Below are 19,700 nucleotides of genomic sequence, written 5' to 3'. Positions count from 1 at the left end.
TGTACACGATGTGGATTTTGCAATTATGCCTTGCGTAATAGTGGTGGATGTGGCAAGTTACAAAACTCAACACAAGGGGGAGCAGGGCGTGTTAAACGGGGTCGTGTGAAGTTGAGAATAAACCCCGCCGCCGGAACGAGCTCTCCAAATTCCTCTAGTGAGTTTGGGTTAGAACGCGCTACACTTTTCGTCCGTGAGACACAAGTTAAGTCGTGGAGCCCACAGGACAACCATGGAGAACTACAAGCATTTCCTTGTTTTGTTGATTTTTGCTTTTGCAATCGGTTTCGTCTCCGTTGTACTGGTTCTCAGATGGGTTTTACATTTCAGAGAAGGGCTTGGATGGGATGGAGGACCGGCCGAATTTAACTGGCATCCTCTTCTGGTTGTTATTGGTTTTATTTTTCTTCAAGGAATTGGTAAGACGTCCATAATAGTTTATTCGTGTAATTGCATGTAAATTGAGGTTCTCTGCGTAACTGCGATAAACTAGTGTTTTCATAGCAAGTTTCTTACTCTAGTGCTCGTGTCAAATAGCCTAACTGGTGTTTATATAACAAAAACAAGTCTACCTCTGAACTGCTCACTGCAGATCGTACGAGTTGTCCGAAAAGATAACTATTGTCGAACTGTCGAAGTACTTTTTTTGGTCCGTCTTTCAGGTTTTGTGTTTTTGTTTTGCGATCGGTGTGGACGAGACTTAAATTAGGAGACAGACGGGCCTACAATAAACGTTAGTGGCGTTGTGATGTGAACGCAAAACGGGAAGCATGTCAACTTTGACACCGTCTTGTTTTTGAATATTCAGGGAACTGTGTTAGTTGGTCAGTGGACTATACAGAAAGGCAGACGGGCTCTGGCCCAAAAACCACAGGCCTACCAACAAGGGCGGACTGGGGCTCAAACCCGGCCCGGGCATCCTTCAACCAGGGAGGGGACGAGGGCGACCTACCCGGCTCGTTATTCATTATAATGTTCTTAAAATATGTGATGAGTACGTGGCTCGCTCCTTGCTATGATAAGAACTCTATCTAAACTGCTGCCAAACTTAATCTGTTCACTGTTGTTTAGACACAATTAAAATTAGACGGCATGCTTAGAAATAAAATTGAATGAAAAATAAAAATGTAGTAACACGGCTTACACGTTCGCTCAGTCAGTGGCAGTAGGCTAGTAGTTTACGTAGTTCGCCACTTTTAGCAATCACATCACCAACACTGTTAGTGTCAAGTTTGGCTAGGATACTTTTCTCCACCTCAAGATGTTCTTGCATCATTGTGCTTCTCAGGAGGCTTTTGATTCTCTTCAGTGCAGAGAATGATCTTTTACACTGCACTTGTGACGCAGGCAGCGTTAGCAGTATATTGTAGGCAAGCCCAATGCTCTAGTAAGCATCAGTTAAGAGCTTCAACTGGAGTAGCACCTTGTAACAGCAGAGAGGAAAGTCTTCACAAGACTTGCAAGTTGACAGTTGTCTTCACGGTCATTGTCATCCTTCACAGTATAAGCGTCTGCTACTGATTGTTTAAGTGCTGACCGCTGCTGTCCAAAGCTTTGCAGTTCTGTTCGTTGTTGTTCAGCAGTGACGCCATCATCAAATCTGAGCAATGTCTATGCAGCTCTTCCATAGCTCCCAATGGAACTTCATCAAAGTTCCTCGGGTGAAGAAGCGACAGATCGGCGTAGAACGCAGATGTTGGTGTGTCAAATTGTCGCTCAGTATCTGGTTGTACACTTGAATTCGATATTTGTTCAGTGGATCAGAAGCTGATGTACCCTCATCTGAGCATTGTTCGCCACCCATGCGTTTTTGGCTTATTTGCTGTTTCACAGGAAGAGACGCTTCCATAACAAGATTTTCATCTAGATCCGGTTCACTCAGCTGGTCATTAGCACATTGAACAAACTTAACAGCTGTACCATGACAAGATTGGAAGTCTTCCCACAGCATGCGCATGTTCCTCAGCGATTCACACGGTCACCTGCACAGTTTGTAGATACTTGGACAGCTCTGTAGTTTGAGAGAATATTTGCAGATACACATGTGATGTCAGAACCATTTCAAACTTCAGGAGACTGTCAGTGTATTCCTCCATCTTGGCTTTAACGGCTGCTCGGACCTCGTGAGCAACTAGTGTGGCAGGGACAGTGGTGATAATTTCCATGAAAAGACATCCTCGAGTCGTTGAATGAACCAAACACTTTCTTCAAGGCAGCATCCTTCAAACACCACCTGGTTTCCCTGATAGTTCCCAATCGTTTGAATTGTTTCTCACCGGTGGAATGTTGACTCCAGATGTTCATTTGTTGATAAGATTCCCGAAAGAATATTGCAGTCTCATTCAGTAGTGAAAATACCGATGTGCTAGTCACCCCAACACTTGTAGCTTCGGTCACGAGATTTAATATATGTGCATGGTGCCAAACATGGATCTGCATAGGAGCTTCTTTTGATAGCAGAGTACCAAAGCCTTTGTAGCACCCCTGCATGTTTGTTGCACCATCAGTTGAGTTTCCAATGCAGTTCTTAAGGTCAAGCTTCATTCCAAGCAGAACGTGATAAACAAGTTGCACAAAAGCTTTGCCAGTAGATCCCTCACATTTCACCACACTCGCCAATCTTTCTTGGATAGTGCCCATGCTATCAACATATCTCACAACAACAGAGCACTGGTCTTGTGATGATATGTCTTGAGTGGTATAAATTTCTACAGCAAACATGTCGGTTACTTCTTCAGAAATAAATTGCCGTATTTTATCAGGGATACTTGTGACAACCTAATTCACTGAAGTTTTAGACAGCAAAGTACCCGAGGATCCTCAACCCCGCAAACTTTCTCACCTCAGTCTCATGTTGCTTCTTGCTTTTGCTCTTCTGGACAACCTCAGAAAGAGGATCGGATGTGCAGGAGTCATACTTCCCAAGTAGTTTCACAATTTCCAGAAATGTCTCATGGTTGATCTCATCGTCAAGCGTGTATGCTGCTTCTTCATTACTTCCACTGTGGCTCAGCCCCTTTTACCAAATGAGTTTGACCACTTCTGTGCCTTTTTCCGTTACTTGTCATTTGTTTCTCGCTTCATTTTGATGACTACGTGTGAGCAAGTGAGGAACGTTGGTCTGTTTCTGACCTAGCAGATATGCCACAGAACATCTCAAATGAGCAGAAGAGTGTTTGTGTTCAACACGCGTATGAATATGTCACCAATCACTCATTCCCTCCATGAACATTAATCTGTCTGAGGTGCTGGAAAATGCTAAGCACACTGAACAATGAAGAGAATAGTTGTCTTTGTTGAATGACAACCACCATCTATTTGAACCATCTTTTCACCACTTTGTTGCCAGTTTTTTGTTGAGTGGTAGTTCCAAAGCAGCACACTTTCTTCATATCTGCATGGTTTCTTAAAGTAGTTAATCGACGGCTATCCATTCTGAGGCTCCTCTGCACGTGCAGTAACTGTATCAGGCACGTCTGTATCATCTGACTGAGCCAGTTCACCAGTTTCCACTAAACCCGTTGATGGTCCAGCTTCATCTGCTGATGCTCTGCTGATTGCTCATGAATGGCAGATACTGAATCCATTTCTTCATCCCCTTGTTTGTTTATGGCACCAGGCCTGTCTGGCCTGGCCGGTATTAGTACCTTTGAACAGATCCACAAGTTTTCTGCACGTTGATGCACTTTCTGACAGTTTCTTTTCTTTCGATCTCGTTCTTTCTGAGCCACGCCTCTTCTCCTCGTCTGTTTTGCTTCATCCATATTTGGCATCAGACACTGAATGGCTGAAATGAACGACAATGATATGATGTCAGACGAGGACGAGGTCATGAGTGGGTGTTAATAGAACTTAATTCAATGCCAAATAATTACCCATATAGGCGGTTAGGACTAAAGCAGAGTAAGTTATTACAGGTATGAAACTATTTTAAAAATTATTTTTAAGTCGATAATCAAACTGCTCATAAAACAATGGAATAAATTATAACCGAGTTCATAATGAAAACCTCACATGATTTGAAATGTTACCTTAACTGAACGATAAGCTATAACTGTTCTGTCCTAATATGAGAAATGCTTATCCTGCTTTATTTCATCATGCTAATAATCGCAGCTGAAAACCACTAATTATCGCTCACGCAGACGACCAGAGAACAATAAAATCCATAATACACAATGTACATAATGTAAACCAATTATTAGTACCGGAGAATTTAAATAATGGATATGACATAAAATAAACTGAAATAATGTATATGCAACCCGAAATGTAGCGGTATCGAAACAGAAATCGGCAAAAGACAGTTTTGACCAGGTTTTTCGCTGCAACGTTGTGTACTGACAACTAAATCAACTTGTTGATGTAATATGGTATATTGTATACGACCATATGAATCGCAATACCAGACAGATAATGTTTAGAAAATTAAAATTAATGTCAAACGTTTTAATTTGATTTAATATTTAATTTTAATAAATTAATGGAGGTTTAAGTGCAATCTAATCTGTTCTAATGAGGTGAACACAAAAATAACGTGTGTTCAAGTTCAAGTTTGGTTTATTCGTCACATACATAGTCATACCCAGTATAACCCGCAGTGAAATGGTGGACACTTCCAAAGCAGCACACTTTCTTCATATCTGCATGGTTTCTTAAAGTAGTTAATCGACGGCTATCCATTCTGAGGCTCCTCTGCACATGCAGTAACTGTATCAGGCACGTCTGATACAGTGTGTGTGTGTGTGTGTGTGTGTGTGTGTGTCCAGCAATTGTTGTCTATAGACTTCCCTGGACCTGGAAGTGTAGCAAGCTTATGATGAAGTTGATTCATGCAGGCCTGAACATGCTGGCCTTCGTCCTGGCTGCTGTCTCTCTGGTAGCAGTGTTCGACTTCCATAACGCTCAGAACATCCCCAACATGTACAGCCTGCACAGCTGGGTAGGCTTAGCCGCCATCATACTCTACTCGCTACAGGTAAGGTCCGCGTCACGTTCACGTCTCGTCGTTTAGTTCAGCACTCGAAAGCATGAGGTGCAGCAGTACTCTGGCTCCTTTTTCGTTCTCTGTAACTGAGTAGGTCGTGTTGGGGGTCAGCGTCTACCTCCTGCCTGTGAGCCCTGTGTATCTGCGTGCAGCCCTTATGCCCATTCATGTCTACAGTGGCTTGTTCATCTTTGGCTGTGTGATCGCTACTGCTCTCATGGGCATTACTGAAAAGCTCTTATTTGCCCTGTAAGTATGCTTAAATACCCATTCTGTGCGCTCACTATAAACGATCTGTGTCAACTATTGAAAACTGTAGGTTGTATGCATGTGTAGTTTATGACTTCACGTCATCCAAAGGAAGCCACCACAGATTGATAATGATTGTTTTTCTCTCTGCTGTGGTCAGATTCAGTCCTGTCTATGAAATGCTTCATAGATTTAGTTATTTGAGACATTACCAATAGTATTTCATATTTTAGGAAAAAAAAAAAAGAAACATCAGAACTATTCTTTGTATTCTTTCCCCACCAACACATGTATGACATCTTTTAAGGCATAACAGTCTCATTTTGTAATTTTTACTCAGGAAAGATCCAAAGTACAAAGACTCACCCCCCGAGGCCATGTTCGTTAACATCCTCGGGGTGCTGATAGCTGTGTTCGGGGGCCTCATCCTCTGGATCGCCACGCGTCCCTCCTGGAGGAGGCCGAGCGAGGAGCACCTTCGCAGGGCGCAGAGCAGCGAGCCGCAGCTGACCGGCACCAAACCTGCCGCGGCCCTGTCGGAGAGGCCTGACCTGGAGGCCAGCAACGACGCTCGCAGGCGAGGTGCCAAGACGGAGGAGTCTGGAGGAGCAGTGTGAAGCAGAAGCCGCAGGAGCAGGTGTCTGCCTGCTGAGCGTTACTATTTCAGAGCAAATGAGAAAAAAAAAAATCCCCAAACCTAAACCTAAGGATGTTCTTGGATGAAAGAGCTTTATATCAGGGCTGTTTTTACGCTGTTGTCAAAGTTTTGTGTGCCATACTATCATAAGATTGATCTTTAAACTTGTTTTAAAGAGTTGAAAGGGATGATAACAGTAGCCATTATACAGCATTTATTCACAGGGATGTCTCCATCTGGGTTATTGAAAATTATTTGCATTTTCGTTGTAGGTGGTAGGACAGAGATTGTTGTCACTGTTGTCTTTATCAGTTCCAACTTCAGTTACTAATTTCAGACCAAACTGAACACTATTTGTAGTACAGTACAGTGAGCTGTACTCTTACCAAGTTATCATTTAACTCTCTTCTGTCATTGCCTTTTATTACATTGCACTAATATAACATCACTGTTTTGCAACAAGATGTGCTGTATTCAATAACTGAAAAAGCATACCTTTTACAATAGCAAATGATCTCACAAGGTAGTTTTCTTTTGGTGTATAAAAATGTTTACAGCTTTGTTGGATAGGCAGCTGTTAGACTGTTTTGTGGTAGTTTTGGGTCGCCTGATCGCATATGTAATGGTTTGCCCAGCAGCTGCCTTTGTGTTGGGGGCGAAAAAAGGTCTGGTGTTTGTTCAGTGCCGTGGTCGATCCATGTATTCAGGTGCTAAATTCTCCATGTTCCTTACAGAGACGTGTAAACGTTCTCCATCAGGCCTGAACGTTAGCTCGGCCTGTTGTAGCACGTCTCTGTGTGCGAGACACTGCAACAGAGGCTGCGGTCAGCAACCACGCCCAGTCTCAGACCCAGGTGGTAAACATCTGCACTGACCACCAGACTGAAGTGCAAGCTCTTTGACGCAGTAGTCAGAACATACATGTGCCTTCCTGGGTGATGAACTCCATCACACTCTACCCTCTCCTTGAAGGGGTGACATCCGTGAGACTCTCATCAAAATTAACACACAAGCGTAGTCAATCAAGATTGTTAGTATTTTGGAGTACCGTTGGGCTATTACCTTACATGTTCCTTTCTGGTCAAGACCAATTTTTGTTCTTTTTTTGCCATTTTCATCCTCAAATCATTCTGTAGATAATGATTGCTATATTTTTATATTTACAACATCATCAATAAACTAGTATGCTGTAGTTTCTGTATAACTTGTTCACTTGCTCACACCGTAGAACAGATGATTATGTAGTGCACGTTGACTATAACATTCCTCCTCTGAATTCACAGGGGTGTGTGTTGTGTAGAGTGATCGATTGATATACATACCCTCCCAAAAAAACCTGACCTTTATTAAAGTTATAGAAAAATATAGTCAGACAAGTCCTTTAAATGATCTTGAAGGAGTAGACCTTTTATTGTATTTTAAAAGCTAGTTGTAATATCGCAGTGCAAATCCTGTAAAAATATGCGCATAATAGTCCCAGTCCCATTGTTGGGTACATCTATAGCTTGAGGAAGTATGCAGACTTAACTTTTACTGTAAAATCTTAAGTTATAATCCATTTTTGCACATGGGTTAGCTGTTTGATGGGGGCTGAACGATTTGTTTTGTACTGAGTACAGCTGTTCTTCTGTTGGCCTCTAATGATGGATGTTTTCAACAGGGCAGGGTCTTCTGGGTAATCGGTATTGAGTGTAAGTGTGTACACTCACCATCCACCATCCATTCTCTAAACTTTCATCAGTGGTTAGTTTCTGAGCACATGAGCACTGTTAGCTGGAATACTGGGCTAGCAGACGTCAATCCAAACCCAGCCCTGGCAGTGACATCAGTAAAGTCTAGTCAGTGTAACACCCACTGCCACGCCATAACCTTTTTAGTGTCCCTTATGTTTGAAGAATGGTCTGGTACCCAAGTGATATTTAAACATCAGTGAACATGCTAAATGGTAACATGGTAAAATTGTGCATGCCATCACATGGGATATAGTCTGTAGTTGTTCACTTATAAAATGCTCCTATAAATTACAATTACAAATACATGTTTAAATATGAATAATGTGATGCAATATATCTAAGCCTGTGTTATGGATAATAAGGGGTGTTGGGAGTTTAAAAAAAATCTCAACCTTTATGGCATCAGTCTTTTATGGCATCAGTGACTGAGCAGATTTTTATGGAAAAGTAAGGCATAATAAAAGTAAGGCATAATAAAAGTCCAACTCACTTTATGATTTACATTTAGAAAGTTTTGCATAAACATATACAGGCCTTTATAAATGTATATAAAAAAAAAAACAGTTAACACTGCCTTTTGACCAAACAAGATCATTCATGAAAAACTCCGAAATGCGTCAAGCACTGTTAAAGTGACTACAAAGGATGCTCACCGACACACGGTCAGTTCTCCGATTGTGAGTGGACGGACTATAGAGGGCTGAAAAAGTTCCACGTTGTTTTCAGACTAATTCAGGCCAGTTTTTAGAACTTTATGCCAGTCCACATGTTCACTGTATCTCAGCTTCCAAAGTAATTAGAACCAACTGGCATGGGCTCATTGTGAAACCGGAAGGTCGTGGCAGGTTTGAAACGTGATACCTACAGCCATTGCGGCCCTGGATACCTGTGGATTACGGTAATGTGCCCATATTTGTGCTCTCTCATTCACAGTCACATTAAACATTAAAGATTTGCTGTGTTTTGTTCGGTTGTCCTTGTTTTCACACCTGGTTCAGCTTATGGGCTAACTTACTAAGATCTTCCTGAGATTTATTAATGACTACAGAGCACTGAACGCAGACACACATTCAAAACACATACAAAGCCTCGGTCGAGTGAGTTCCCCGGTAATGACTGTTCCATGATCACAGTGCTGTCATTATCATCAGTGTAGGATTACACAACGTGCACAAACGGTTATTTCTAGCCGTATAATCTTCTTGTGACAAAACGGTTTTCAGACTTTTAGAAAGTTTTGAAACTTACAGAATCTTTGGCTAATTAATCACAAAAGAAAATAAATAAACAATATGTGTGAATACTTCAGTATTTAAAACACACTGGTTCAGTCTTCAGCATTCCAGGAATCATCTAAAATGACGTAGTGTATCTCCATTCTGCTCGCAAAGTCAACAGCAAAGAAAAAAAAAGTTACATCTGTAATCATGTGCCTGGTCTGTTCAGAGATGACAGCATCCTGCAGCCAAATCCAGTGTGTGGAAAGAGCTTAAGTTTGGTTCTCCACTCTGACAACATGGATCTGAAGTTCTGCCTCAGTGTACCTCACTCCTCATGGCACCTCACATGGTCCTAGTGTTTCCTCCCACCGCTGAGGTGGGAGCTTCACGAGGAACTCTCCTTCTCACTCCACATGGTCATCCATTGCTTCTTTTCAAAGGGGTCAAACATGCCGTTTCCATCCGTAAACTGACGCGTCTCCTTCCGGATCCTCACTGCATGGTACTTGGGGATGCTGTCTTCGTATTTGGAACGTTTGAAAAAGCCGCACTGAGGAAGAAAAATGCAGGAAAGGGCGTTTAATTGAAAATTCCACGGAACCTGAGCTAGCGATGGCAGAGGGGTTGAAAGCAGAGTTTGGCGGAAGGGTTGAAACTGAAGTTCTGAGAGCACACACTGCAGACAGGACAGAACAGCCAAACTTGCAAAGGAGTGTCTTCAAAGCACCAACAAAAGGAAGGAAACAAAGAGGAGTTAGAAGGGACGCAGGAAAGAGGGCAAACGCCACACAGCTTGCGTTAAAGACTCTGTGTGTTCATTACACACTAGCAGTTTCAAAACTTCGCACAGCACTGACAAACCAGACACACTATTCACAAGAAAGTGCTTTGTTCTTTCCTTTCTCTCCATTTGGCAGAGCAAAAGATGCGTTAGTGGTGGTGAAAAGCACTACGGTAGCCTTGTACGCTTTACCCAGGCGGAACCCTCTAGGTCTCTGTGCAGAGCTTGTCTGTGTCAGAAGGTTGAGTGTGGATCTCAGCTTTGTGATAGGTTGCATCGACCTGGTGTTTCTGGGCACGCTTGAAGAAACCACACTACGGAGGGAGCAAGGGGCATGAGTCACTGCAAAAGAGGCGCAGCAAAGACGACACTACAGGCGACACTGTGGCGAGACCGCTTCTGCCTCAAACCTGCACGGGCCACGAGCTCGCGTTACTGAACCTGGCAACATGAGTCAACATCCGGCACCAAACAGTTTGTCAATGGTTTTAGCAAAATGGTGGCCATTTGTATGGAAATGTGTAGACGTTGTGCAATGAGAAAACAAATACTAAAAAAGGTTTGCAGCGTGGGATTTGGTGTGCGGTTACCTTCCAGAGGAGGAGCACAAGGAGAGCGAGCATCAGGATTCCAGCTAGGACTGCCACGAGAATTATCCACCAAGGAACCCCGCCAAACTGAGCCGCGGTGTGTTCCGGGAACACCGTCAGTCTCACCTGTCCAGGCAGAGAAATGGACATATTAACTTTTCTCGTGAATTAACAGAAAGGTAAGAGGGTTAGAGGTCATGACCACGGTGGCCGTTAACACACCTGCGTTTCGGGATTTTTCAGCACAAGGTTCTTGGCAGAAACATCAAGGCTGATGGACGCGGTGACTATCAAATCAAGGTAATTATAGGAAGCATAATCCTGTTTTTGAAAAAAAAAAAAAAAAGCGAGAAAAAGAAAGTGCATTCAGTCTGTGTGTTTACCTTCCAAATATTATTCATGAGTGTCCTCACAAACATCACTGTAACTTACTTCGAGGAAAGTGCTGTTCCAAAGGCGGGACCGCAGTATAATGTCTGCACTACCATCCAGGCCCAGCAGGGGGCATCTGATCTCCACGCAGCCTGCATCCCCAGAACACGACTATGACAATGCACGGATGGAGATGGTTAGGCTACTTCTTCAAACAAGATACAGTTCTCCTATAATTGGAAAGATTGATAATATCAAGACCATTCACCAGAGTCCTGTATTTCCTTTGATCTGTAAAGAGAGATATTTTGCCTCTCTCCGATGTGATTCTTTCCTCTGCCTCACGCTTTCTCCTGGACAAAGTGGATCCCTGAAATAACCGAGCACAAGTTGATCGCCAAGTAAACACTGTGGTAGGTATATATGCAGGAGATGGGGGCAGTGGTAGCTCAGAGGTTAAGGTACTGCCAAGTTGCCACTGCTGGGCCCCTGAGCAAGACCCTTAAAGTAAATGGAAATGTAACTATTAGCTCAAGGATTGAGGTACTTATGACATGGTTTGCTGAGCAGAGTTTAGCTCAGGTGACAATCAGTGACAATCAGCTGTTCTGAGCATTAATTGAAGCAGGAGGCTGCAATAGAGGACATGGAGGATGTCGTACCTCTGCCAGCCCCAGGGGGTTGATCTCATTCTCAGGGGAGCAGGTGAGCTGCTCCAGTTCCTTGGAGCCAACCTTCACCAGGTAGAGGAGCCACTTCCCCACGCTATTCTCTCTGGGCCACTGGATGTCGAGGGACGCTGTGCCAAAAGACTTCAGAGGCTTTCCCAGGTTTATTACCTGCAGTCAAAATGCTTGGCTTTTCAAATAAATTAACAAATGGCATATAGTACTAATAGACTACACTAAAAGAAGACACTAATAGAATAGCCCTATTTACCCTGAACTCATATTCGATCAAACTGCCAGCTTCCTCTTCTGATTTCATGGCACTCTCTCCTCTAACCTCTCCTCCAAAGTACACCTGAGACGGTCTGGCAACCCTGACCCCGTGACAAACAGCTGTTAGTTCCAAAATGTCACGCGCTGTAGTGTATTTATGTGAGGCTATGGGGGGTGGGAGTAACTGCACATACCCTTGCACGGAGAGCAGGAGCTCGATCACGACGTTAGCTTTCGCTCTCACTCTCCTCAAACCTTCCTGCAGACTCGTCCTGGGGGAGAAAAATGCGCTCGGAAACATTACTGTGCAGGCATTTTGAATGGAGCAGCTCAGGGTGAAAATTTAAACACGAATCTGTGCCAAAGAGATTTAGAGCAGCTCACGTTTCCAGCTGGAGGCGGACGTCCACCTCTGTGGTATTAAGAGAGATCCCTGCCGTGCTCAGTATGATGTAAAAGGTGACCTAAAACATTGCGACCAGAAAGCTCAGTACCGCTACAGTAGGAAGGAAACTCTGTTTGACCAGTAACATTCCTGGACGGAAGAGTCTACCTCCGAGTCTCTTTTAAACGGATTCCCCAGCTCACACTCTGCTTGGGATCCATTCTGATTGGCCGCACAGATCACATGTTTGTCCTGGTGGATGTGAAAATTCTGGTTACTTTTTTAATGCCTTATCCTAGCAAAAACCATACCATTCAGGAGCCTTCCTTTTGTGGTTTTTCCCATTATATTGTCATTTTATCATAGCAGTGATTCCAGGAGCCAGAGCATTGCAAGGCTCTCTGCTCCATCTTCACCACCTACCGTGGTCCTCTGGGATCTGAACCCAGAGTATGACAGCGACTCGCCAAACAGCCCGACTAGCTTGGCTTCGTGGGCATCGTCTCCATTCCTGTTCTTCACCGTGACCTCCAGGGCAATGTCCTTCTGGTCGCTCAGAGACACCACCGCAATGCCATTCTTCCTGTTACAGGAACAAACACCTCCTGTTACACACCACAACACTTTTCTGTTAAACACAATAAAAATGCCTCTAAGTGCCAGCACAGGGTTATCTCACAGACAGACAAACAGACAGACAGACAGAAATGAACTACCAGTGACTCCAAAATCCAGGAATATCATTTTGATTCGCGGTCTGGAGCTTCATAGTTTGCTCGGACAATAACAGGTAACAAAGGCAGGTTGGTAACTTCCATGGGTAATGCAGGAAAGATGTCCTGGTTGGTAACTTACAAGGGTAATGGAGGAAAGATGTCCTGGTTGGTTTCTCTGTAACAGAACCTGCAGTGGAGCTGCAGGTTACTCTGGCAAATATTATCGGCCCCACATCCCTCCTTTAGGAAGTTCACCTGAGACCGTAAATAGACAAACTGGTGAGCATATCCTCACCTATATGAATGATAACTTCATCTGTTTTTTTTAAATCATAATATTAAGTGCTAATTATTGACTGGGACTGAGCAGATGTACACGTGCATGTAAGTGTAAACGAGGCTAATTGATCTCTGGGTGTGCTTACCTCCGTGCTGGTCCTGTTGGGCGCGCTCAGGTCAAGCACAGGCAGCAGCTCTGGTAGAGAGCTCTGTCTCTTCTGTCTCTGAGCTCTCTCGATGGCCACAGACACCTCGATGGGGACTGCCCTCAGCTTATCCTTGATGTTCTCCTGAGAGGGATGGTTCCACGGACTCGTGAAGTAGCTGATGGCTGGGAGGAGGACGAAAATCCTCCCTCTCGGCTTCCAACTTCTACCAAACTCTCTCCGGAATGAAACCTCACCACCCTCCTCCCCCCAGCTGGGGGCGTGGCCTTCCTGTGCTACCAGTAGCCTCCCAGATCTACCCACCCCCCTTACCTTAGCCATCGCTAAAATCTGCCCTTGCTAAATTTCCATTACACTGTGCATAATTCAGGCTCTATAACGGTCTGCCTCAGTAACCAGTTATAAAGAGGACAAAACACCCAACTGGGCCAATTTATGTAAAATTAATGTTAAAACAAGTATGGTCCAAGAAGAAAAGTGTTTTTTTTTAATGTAGCAGAATGTTTACACATGTAACAGAATGTTTACACATGCTTTTTGCAGGATCCAGTGACTATGCTAGTACCTGCAGCCGAAGCTTGGCCTTGTAGCAGGTCCTTTTGTTCTGTCCTCTCAGATCCAGGCGTCCTGTAGACTGGAAGTCCTGATCAGCTGACGTCTTGTTCAGGAAGGCCACACGAGAGGGCAAGCCCTGCTTCCGGCGGAGCGCCTCCGTCTCCAGCGTGCAGGAAATGGCTGCCCGGGACAGACGCATTTCAGTCGGTCTTCAGCGCAGCATTATAAGACATTTCAGGAAACGTGCGGTAATTTCAGGATTGCATGGTAATAAGTACCATTAAACCTTTATAGCATGAGAGAGGAGTGACATAAATGCAAACGTTGTCCACATTGAGAGGATCAGAGTAGAAGGAGTCTTGCTCTTACTCAGTTTGGGGTTGTACGTGACAGGATTTGCTTTGTAGGTAAAGCAAGCTTCAACAGTCAAGCTGTAAACGACAACGTTTCATAATTACTACATAGAAAACCCACTGAAAATAAATTCACTTAAAAGGAAAAAAAAAGATCAAATATAAGTGGTTCTCCTTGCTACCAACGTTTAATCGATATCAACACTACAACAAATCACAAACTCATATCTTACCAAATGCTATTGCCACACGTTTTCTTCGTCAGGTCAATTTCCTTTGGCGTGACCTTGATTTCTTTCCTGATACTGATGACAGGTCTGGCCCTAAATTGGGTTCAGTTCAGTTCAGTTCAGTTTCACAGGTGAAAGGAATCAGCCACTCGTGATCTATGAAGCCGTGTAAATACCTGTAAACAAACACGGCATCGGAAAGAGACCCGATGGCAAGATCGGGATAGGAGTTTCCATCCAGGTCCATGTTCCCAGCCAACGAATAGCCAAACATCTTTACACCATGGTGTGTCCCTTCCAGAATCTGGGAAGAGTTAAAAACCATGTCAGTGGTAAAGGACCATGCTGCATTGTGCATTCACTGATCTATACTCGGGACATTTGGAAAATGGTGGTAGAGGCCTTGAAGTACCTTCATACTTTGTCATAAAATTGTCTAAAATTGGCCAAGATTGTCCATCTCCATCTAAGCCCAACCCTTTATCATCTACCTGCCCTTTATCATTGTAATGGTGTTTTGCTCTCCAGCCTTTCATCCATTACAAAAGCCCATATCCAGTACAGTCAGACAGGGGACTGAGAGGTTGGGCATTCAGCATGCGAGCAAGAGACAGAGAGCGTGAAGCAGGCGAAAGACAGAGAGCGAGAGAGGGAGCGAGAGAGGGAGCGAGAGAGAGAGAGAGAGAGAGAGAGATTTCCTGACCTGGGCTGGTTTTGTGTTAACACCATCAGCAGATCCATGATAGATGTACACTTTACCAGATCCTCCATCTGCATAGGGAGCTCCTACTGCTATATCTACCAGAGCCGAGAGGATGATGAGTACTGATGAAGACATGAGCAATGATGCAAACCAGCGCACACACTAAAACTAACACTGGGACTATTACTGGGACTGGTTTCAAACCATACAAAGGCAATATCTGCACAAAGATACAATATGAAACACAAATAAATGAACAGATTGTTTCTAACACCATTCACAATCTCAACTGATAAAATATATAAATATGAACACAGTTATCCTACAATTAAAACATATTGTAAACATATTGTTTTCACAACAAATATTCTGTAGTATTGGTCATTTTAAACACTGTAATAGTGGAACGGGTTAAATGCCATTGTTGTTCGTCATGAGATTTGAGTTATAATGAGCCCAGTTTTATTAATGTTGAATAACACGCACACACGCACACAAGTGAACGCACACACACACACACACACACACACACACACACACACACGTTGTTATTCAACGTTTCCTACCCTCATAGGAATCCAGATTGATGTCTCCTATGTTCCTCACTGCCAGTCCAAACATGGAGTCTTTAGTTCCACTGAGGCAGGTGGGGACGACGCTGCTCCATCTCCCTGCCTGGTTGATGTAGACGTACACGGCCCCCCCAACCTCACCATCACGCTGGAAGAACTGAGGAGCTCCCACCACTATGTCCTGCCACCTGAAGGAACACACACACACACACACACACATCTTAACACTTAAACTCATGTTCAGAGGTGTTCCAGCTGTCTGGATGTTCTATTGCAGCTCAAACCAACAAGCAGAATGAATTCCTGAAATCAACTGGGAAATAAGAACTTTAACAAATTTTACTTTTTAAACCTAAACTTGTCCACCAATGTTTCAGTTTCTGTCTGGCACACAGACAGTAAAGTTCCACGTGCAGCAGTGCTGGGGCAGTCTCACATCTAAGCACCAAGACAGAATTTCTTTCATTTAGATTGTGAAAAGTTCACTGTAGGTGTTTTCTTTCAGTTCTTCTTTGATATCTTTGGCTTAATGCAAAAAATCCATCCACTGTCCATACCCGTCTCCATTTAGGTCCACCACTGCCACGTCATATCCGAACGAGGACGCCAGTCCAGGGCCTTGCAGAACATGCTCCGGAGACAGCATGGTGGACACCTCCCCCTCTTTTCGTAATAGGACAACAGCTCCACTGTGATTGGCTCTTGGAGCTCCAGACACAATAATCAGCTTGCCCTTTTCAGTAATGCTGTGGCCAGAATCCAGCGAGAAACCTTGAGACAAAAATTCAAAATATTTTTCAGAGCTGTAAAACATTTGGCCTTTTTGATGATGCAAATAATGCATTCCAGAGATACTGTTGGCTCTCTAAGGGAATCGTCCAGCGTAACAGACCAGTGGGACACAGAGGAGACAGGCATGAGCAATTACTGTGTGTGAAAACAGTAACACATAGCTACACTAAACTAAATGGGCCTCTCACGACACAGAACACACGAAACACAAGGGCATGCTTTGTAGCACGAAAACATATGCTAGATCCATCCCAGAAATCATTGTCTGTCCATGATAACTGTATAATGTCCACTCACATAAACCAGTCAGAATTTGTGGACTCTTCCCGTGCACAACTTGTACAGAAACTAATTTTCAGCACCTGTTCTCAGCACAAATGTCACCCACACACACAAATACAATGACAAGTGACCAAAGCTCAGAGTGCAAAGGAGAGAGTTCAGTCCCACCTAAGTAGCTGTTGGCAGGCACAGGCACCAGATCTGGCTCCAGGCGGCTTTCATCCCCGACCTCGTACGGCCCATCGTCGTAAAATCCCATCTCCAGCAGGGTGTTGTTCTTCTGCTCCACCCGCACCACACCTGCCGGAACAAAAGCCACACGCATGCCATTAGAGGGCGGAGACTGGAGCTTGAGCAAGGAAGCAATCACAGCGCTGATGTGTTCAAGTCACAGTATGGAAGAAATTTAAACGCATCAGCAATGCGAACGGGTTTGAAAACAGCAGGAATAAAACTGATGAGGAATTATTTAGAACAGCACCCATCTTCATCTGGGCCAGTGTGAAGCACAGAAGGGGTTAAATGATGTGCAGTATAGCAGCTCCAACAGGCACACTAGGAAAATCCAGCCCAGCAAGGTTAAGTGCTTAACCTACTCTGGCACACGTATGTAATTAAGCACTTCATGAGGTGAATCAAGTTTGTCTGAGCAAAAAACCTTAAACATGCATGTTTCCTAATGTTATGGGTTTCATAGTGAATGTGTGTGTGTATGTGTGTGTGTGTTGGCACTGAACCTCCTGTTTTACCAAGTTAATGTTTATTTTCCCCCCCCCCCCCCCCCCAGGTGCTGTTTCTCACTTAATGTTGCAAACAATCAAGACAGTGAGTCTGGAACATTCCATATGTGAAGGCTGGCTGCCCGGCGCGCCTTCAAATAAAGGTATTTGGCTGAACCGTGACTGGGCTCGAGCAGATGTCATATAATTTCCTTGGCAATCCCATGGACAGAGCTGATTGGACGCTTGTCAAAAATGAGAAGGGTCTGTGCTGTTCTAGCAATGCTTTAAGGCTTCCTGAAACAAGCACTTTTTTCAGGATGCTACTGCAGAGTGCTTGCCACACCTCTCCAGTTGTAAGCCCCCGGGGCTCCGAAGATGACATAATGGTAGTCTCTGGTGAAGGCTGCTGCCAGGCCCTGTTGGCAGGCGCCGAACCTCTCATGACCCCTGGCACGACCCTCGCAAAACTTCCAGTTCCCGCCATCCTCGTCTGATTGGCTGTCGATGCTCAGGTCCTGGCTGAGCACGTAACATCGGCCAGTGATGTCGCGCGACTCCTGCGGCGTGTTTGCGAACAGACGCCTCTGGTAGCGGTGCGCGCATGTCTGACAGGGAAGAGCGAGAGAGGTGAACCACGTGCACGCCCACCACAGACACAACCCAGCCAGCTCTTAGCTCATAACCAAGATGCTCGGCTGAGCAGGTTTCAGAAGTGGAGTGTAACTGAAAGCAAAAAGATTTCAGAGCGCAACAGCTAAATATAAACTGTTGCCTGAAATAAAAGTACAACTGTATAACGTGTGGCATTTAGGGTAGAGTATGAACTGAGTCTCACCACGATCTTTCCTCCAGGGCCCTGGCTTTGAACACTCACTCCCATCCATTGATTCTCCTTATTCTCCATGCGCACGTCAGCTAAGGGTAGAGTATTCCAACACATTTAATGAACTTTCTTTGGCTTCAAAATTTTTTGAACACTCAAATATATTTGGTGGACATTTTAGAAGTACAGTCCATTTCTGTCAGCTCATGGGTCATGCCGTGTAGCTCATAGGTCAAACAGTGTAATTCACAAAATGAAACTTCAAAACATCATCATGATGCAATCTGAACAGAAAGTTGATTTTCTTAATGTTCTGCCAGAAGATGTTGAACTTGCTTCTTTTTGCACGAGTGCTGCTACGACACTCACCGTCATTGTCGAACTCGATCCGATCACAGTCGTCTGAATGGGTGGTGATGTCACAGCTGTACAGACCCCCCGTGATGTTAGCTGCCTGATTGGATAACGCCTTGGCCCTTGGGGCTCCAATTAACAGTCTGGGGAAAAAAGGTGAAAATCACAGAAGCCAACACACACAGCATTAATGATGAATACACTACAGCATAAGGAATGTTACATAGACTTGTTGTTCCATATAGTGCCTTTGTGTTTAAAATATCTTCACAATAATGACATTCACATAATGAATGTGGCAATCTGTTGTCCTGACTTTTTCAATACCTTTATTAGATAGATGGTCTGACTGTAATACCCGTAGCCGTGTGATGATGAGTACAAATGACAGATTACCATAGCACCAGCTGTCTGTCTGTCTCCTGTTCCCATCAGCCAGATGGGCTAGGTCATTAATTTATGCATGTCGCTGTCATCACACCGGGCCAATGCAGAAACCGCGCTAACCATGTAGAATACGAACGCCCTGGCTACAGTCCCACTGCTAGATTTCCGTTCAAAAACGCAGCAATTAACTGCTTTTGCATTACTTCAGATCAAGAAAAAAACACTTAATTAAGGTACAAATGCAGTGCAAACCTGAATTTGCATGTCACTAGAAGGACACGTTCATTCTTTAGGCCACAGCCGCATTCATATAGCACATTCTGCCTCCTTACACTCTCGCCTTGTAAAAAAAAATCTTTAAATGGAAGACATGACCGAGCTCAGCTGGACAGGGAGGCCGAGTGTCAGGCTTCTGTGAAGGACCCCGGGCTGTGCAGCGCCTCCCTGCTCAACCTCACGCAGGACGCCTTCGGAGCGGCCGGCTTTTGTCCGCAGCGACTGCACTAGGCACCAAAAAAAGAAAACCTGCTGCTGCTGTACCAACAGCGCACACAGGGAAAATACTGTTGGAGGAATGATGTCGGGATAAACTCATTTTTTCCAGGCTGGGTTGCACAGGCCAGAGCATGGGGGTTACGAGCTGAAAAACGCGCACACGCCCAGGAGAAGGCCCTGGTTAAAAACAGGCGAGATTTCCAAGGAGCTACTGCTACCAGATGTCGCTCAAAGGAATCCCTGTTATCTGAGGAAAAAAGCAGCTACATGAATGAAGCTCACTTTGCAGCTGACCACCTGAACTTTCCCCTCTACCATCAGGATGAACAGAAAGAAAGCTCCACGTCTGGGATGAAGTGTACATGTCAAAGAAAG

At 44.4% G+C, this 19,700-nt stretch overlaps 2 protein-coding genes across 5 annotated transcripts in view; one reads left to right on the top strand and one right to left on the bottom strand.

Moving 5' to 3' along the window:
* The first annotated feature begins 111 nt into the window (after positions 1 to 111).
* Positions 112 to 7,065, top strand: LOC113588399 (cytochrome b reductase 1). Of its 2 annotated transcripts, none has more exons than XM_027027563.2 (4): positions 112 to 157; positions 4,770 to 4,978; positions 5,082 to 5,236; positions 5,577 to 7,065. In XM_027027563.2, exons 2-4 carry the CDS (start codon positions 4,817 to 4,819, stop codon positions 5,851 to 5,853), a joined length of 594 nt encoding a protein of 197 aa, XP_026883364.1. In that variant the 5' UTR covers positions 112 to 157; positions 4,770 to 4,816; the 3' UTR covers positions 5,854 to 7,065. The 2 variants fall into 2 exon arrangements, with proteins under 2 accessions (XP_026883364.1, XP_026883363.1); XM_027027562.2 differs by having other exon boundaries at positions 112 to 419.
* A 1,015-nt stretch (positions 7,066 to 8,080) lies between these two features.
* Positions 8,081 to 19,700, bottom strand: part of itga6a (integrin, alpha 6a) — a 17,721-nt gene continuing 6,101 nt past the window's right edge. For 2 of the 3 annotated variants that reach the window (XM_027027544.2, XM_027027542.2), the window contains exons 2-25: positions 18,459 to 18,586; positions 18,102 to 18,181; positions 17,610 to 17,871; positions 16,713 to 16,844; positions 16,028 to 16,241; positions 15,465 to 15,658; positions 14,899 to 14,993; positions 14,372 to 14,499; positions 14,199 to 14,288; positions 13,982 to 14,043; positions 13,623 to 13,792; positions 13,037 to 13,180; positions 12,751 to 12,866; positions 12,319 to 12,478; positions 12,064 to 12,147; positions 11,895 to 11,974; positions 11,705 to 11,782; positions 11,509 to 11,611; positions 11,232 to 11,408; positions 10,838 to 10,939; positions 10,630 to 10,740; positions 10,420 to 10,518; positions 10,198 to 10,323; positions 8,081 to 9,376 (exon numbers count right to left, since the gene is read on the bottom strand). In XM_027027544.2, the coding sequence (XP_026883345.2) occupies positions 9,212 to 9,376; positions 10,198 to 10,323; positions 10,420 to 10,518; positions 10,630 to 10,740; positions 10,838 to 10,939; positions 11,232 to 11,408; positions 11,509 to 11,611; positions 11,705 to 11,782; positions 11,895 to 11,974; positions 12,064 to 12,147; positions 12,319 to 12,478; positions 12,751 to 12,866; positions 13,037 to 13,180; positions 13,623 to 13,792; positions 13,982 to 14,043; positions 14,199 to 14,288; positions 14,372 to 14,499; positions 14,899 to 14,993; positions 15,465 to 15,658; positions 16,028 to 16,241; positions 16,713 to 16,844; positions 17,610 to 17,871; positions 18,102 to 18,170 (2,961 nt within the window). In that variant the 5' untranslated portion in view covers positions 18,171 to 18,181; positions 18,459 to 18,586 and the 3' untranslated portion in view covers positions 8,081 to 9,211. Of the gene's footprint in view, positions 9,377 to 9,799; positions 9,922 to 10,197; positions 10,324 to 10,419; positions 10,519 to 10,629; positions 10,741 to 10,837; positions 10,940 to 11,231; positions 11,409 to 11,508; positions 11,612 to 11,704; positions 11,783 to 11,894; positions 11,975 to 12,063; positions 12,148 to 12,318; positions 12,479 to 12,750; positions 12,867 to 13,036; positions 13,181 to 13,622; positions 13,793 to 13,981; positions 14,044 to 14,198; positions 14,289 to 14,371; positions 14,500 to 14,898; positions 14,994 to 15,464; positions 15,659 to 16,027; positions 16,242 to 16,712; positions 16,845 to 17,609; positions 17,872 to 18,101; positions 18,182 to 18,458; positions 18,587 to 19,700 lie in introns of all 3 variants that reach the window. The other variant, XM_027027543.2, reaches the window with a different exon arrangement.

This window comes from Electrophorus electricus, chromosome 2, assembly GCF_013358815.1.
Source record: "Electrophorus electricus isolate fEleEle1 chromosome 2, fEleEle1.pri, whole genome shotgun sequence".
Taxonomy (NCBI): Eukaryota; Metazoa; Chordata; class Actinopteri; order Gymnotiformes; family Gymnotidae; genus Electrophorus; species Electrophorus electricus.
The sequence above is the reverse complement of the archived record's forward strand: the minus strand, read 5'-3'. Positions and strand labels throughout refer to the sequence as shown.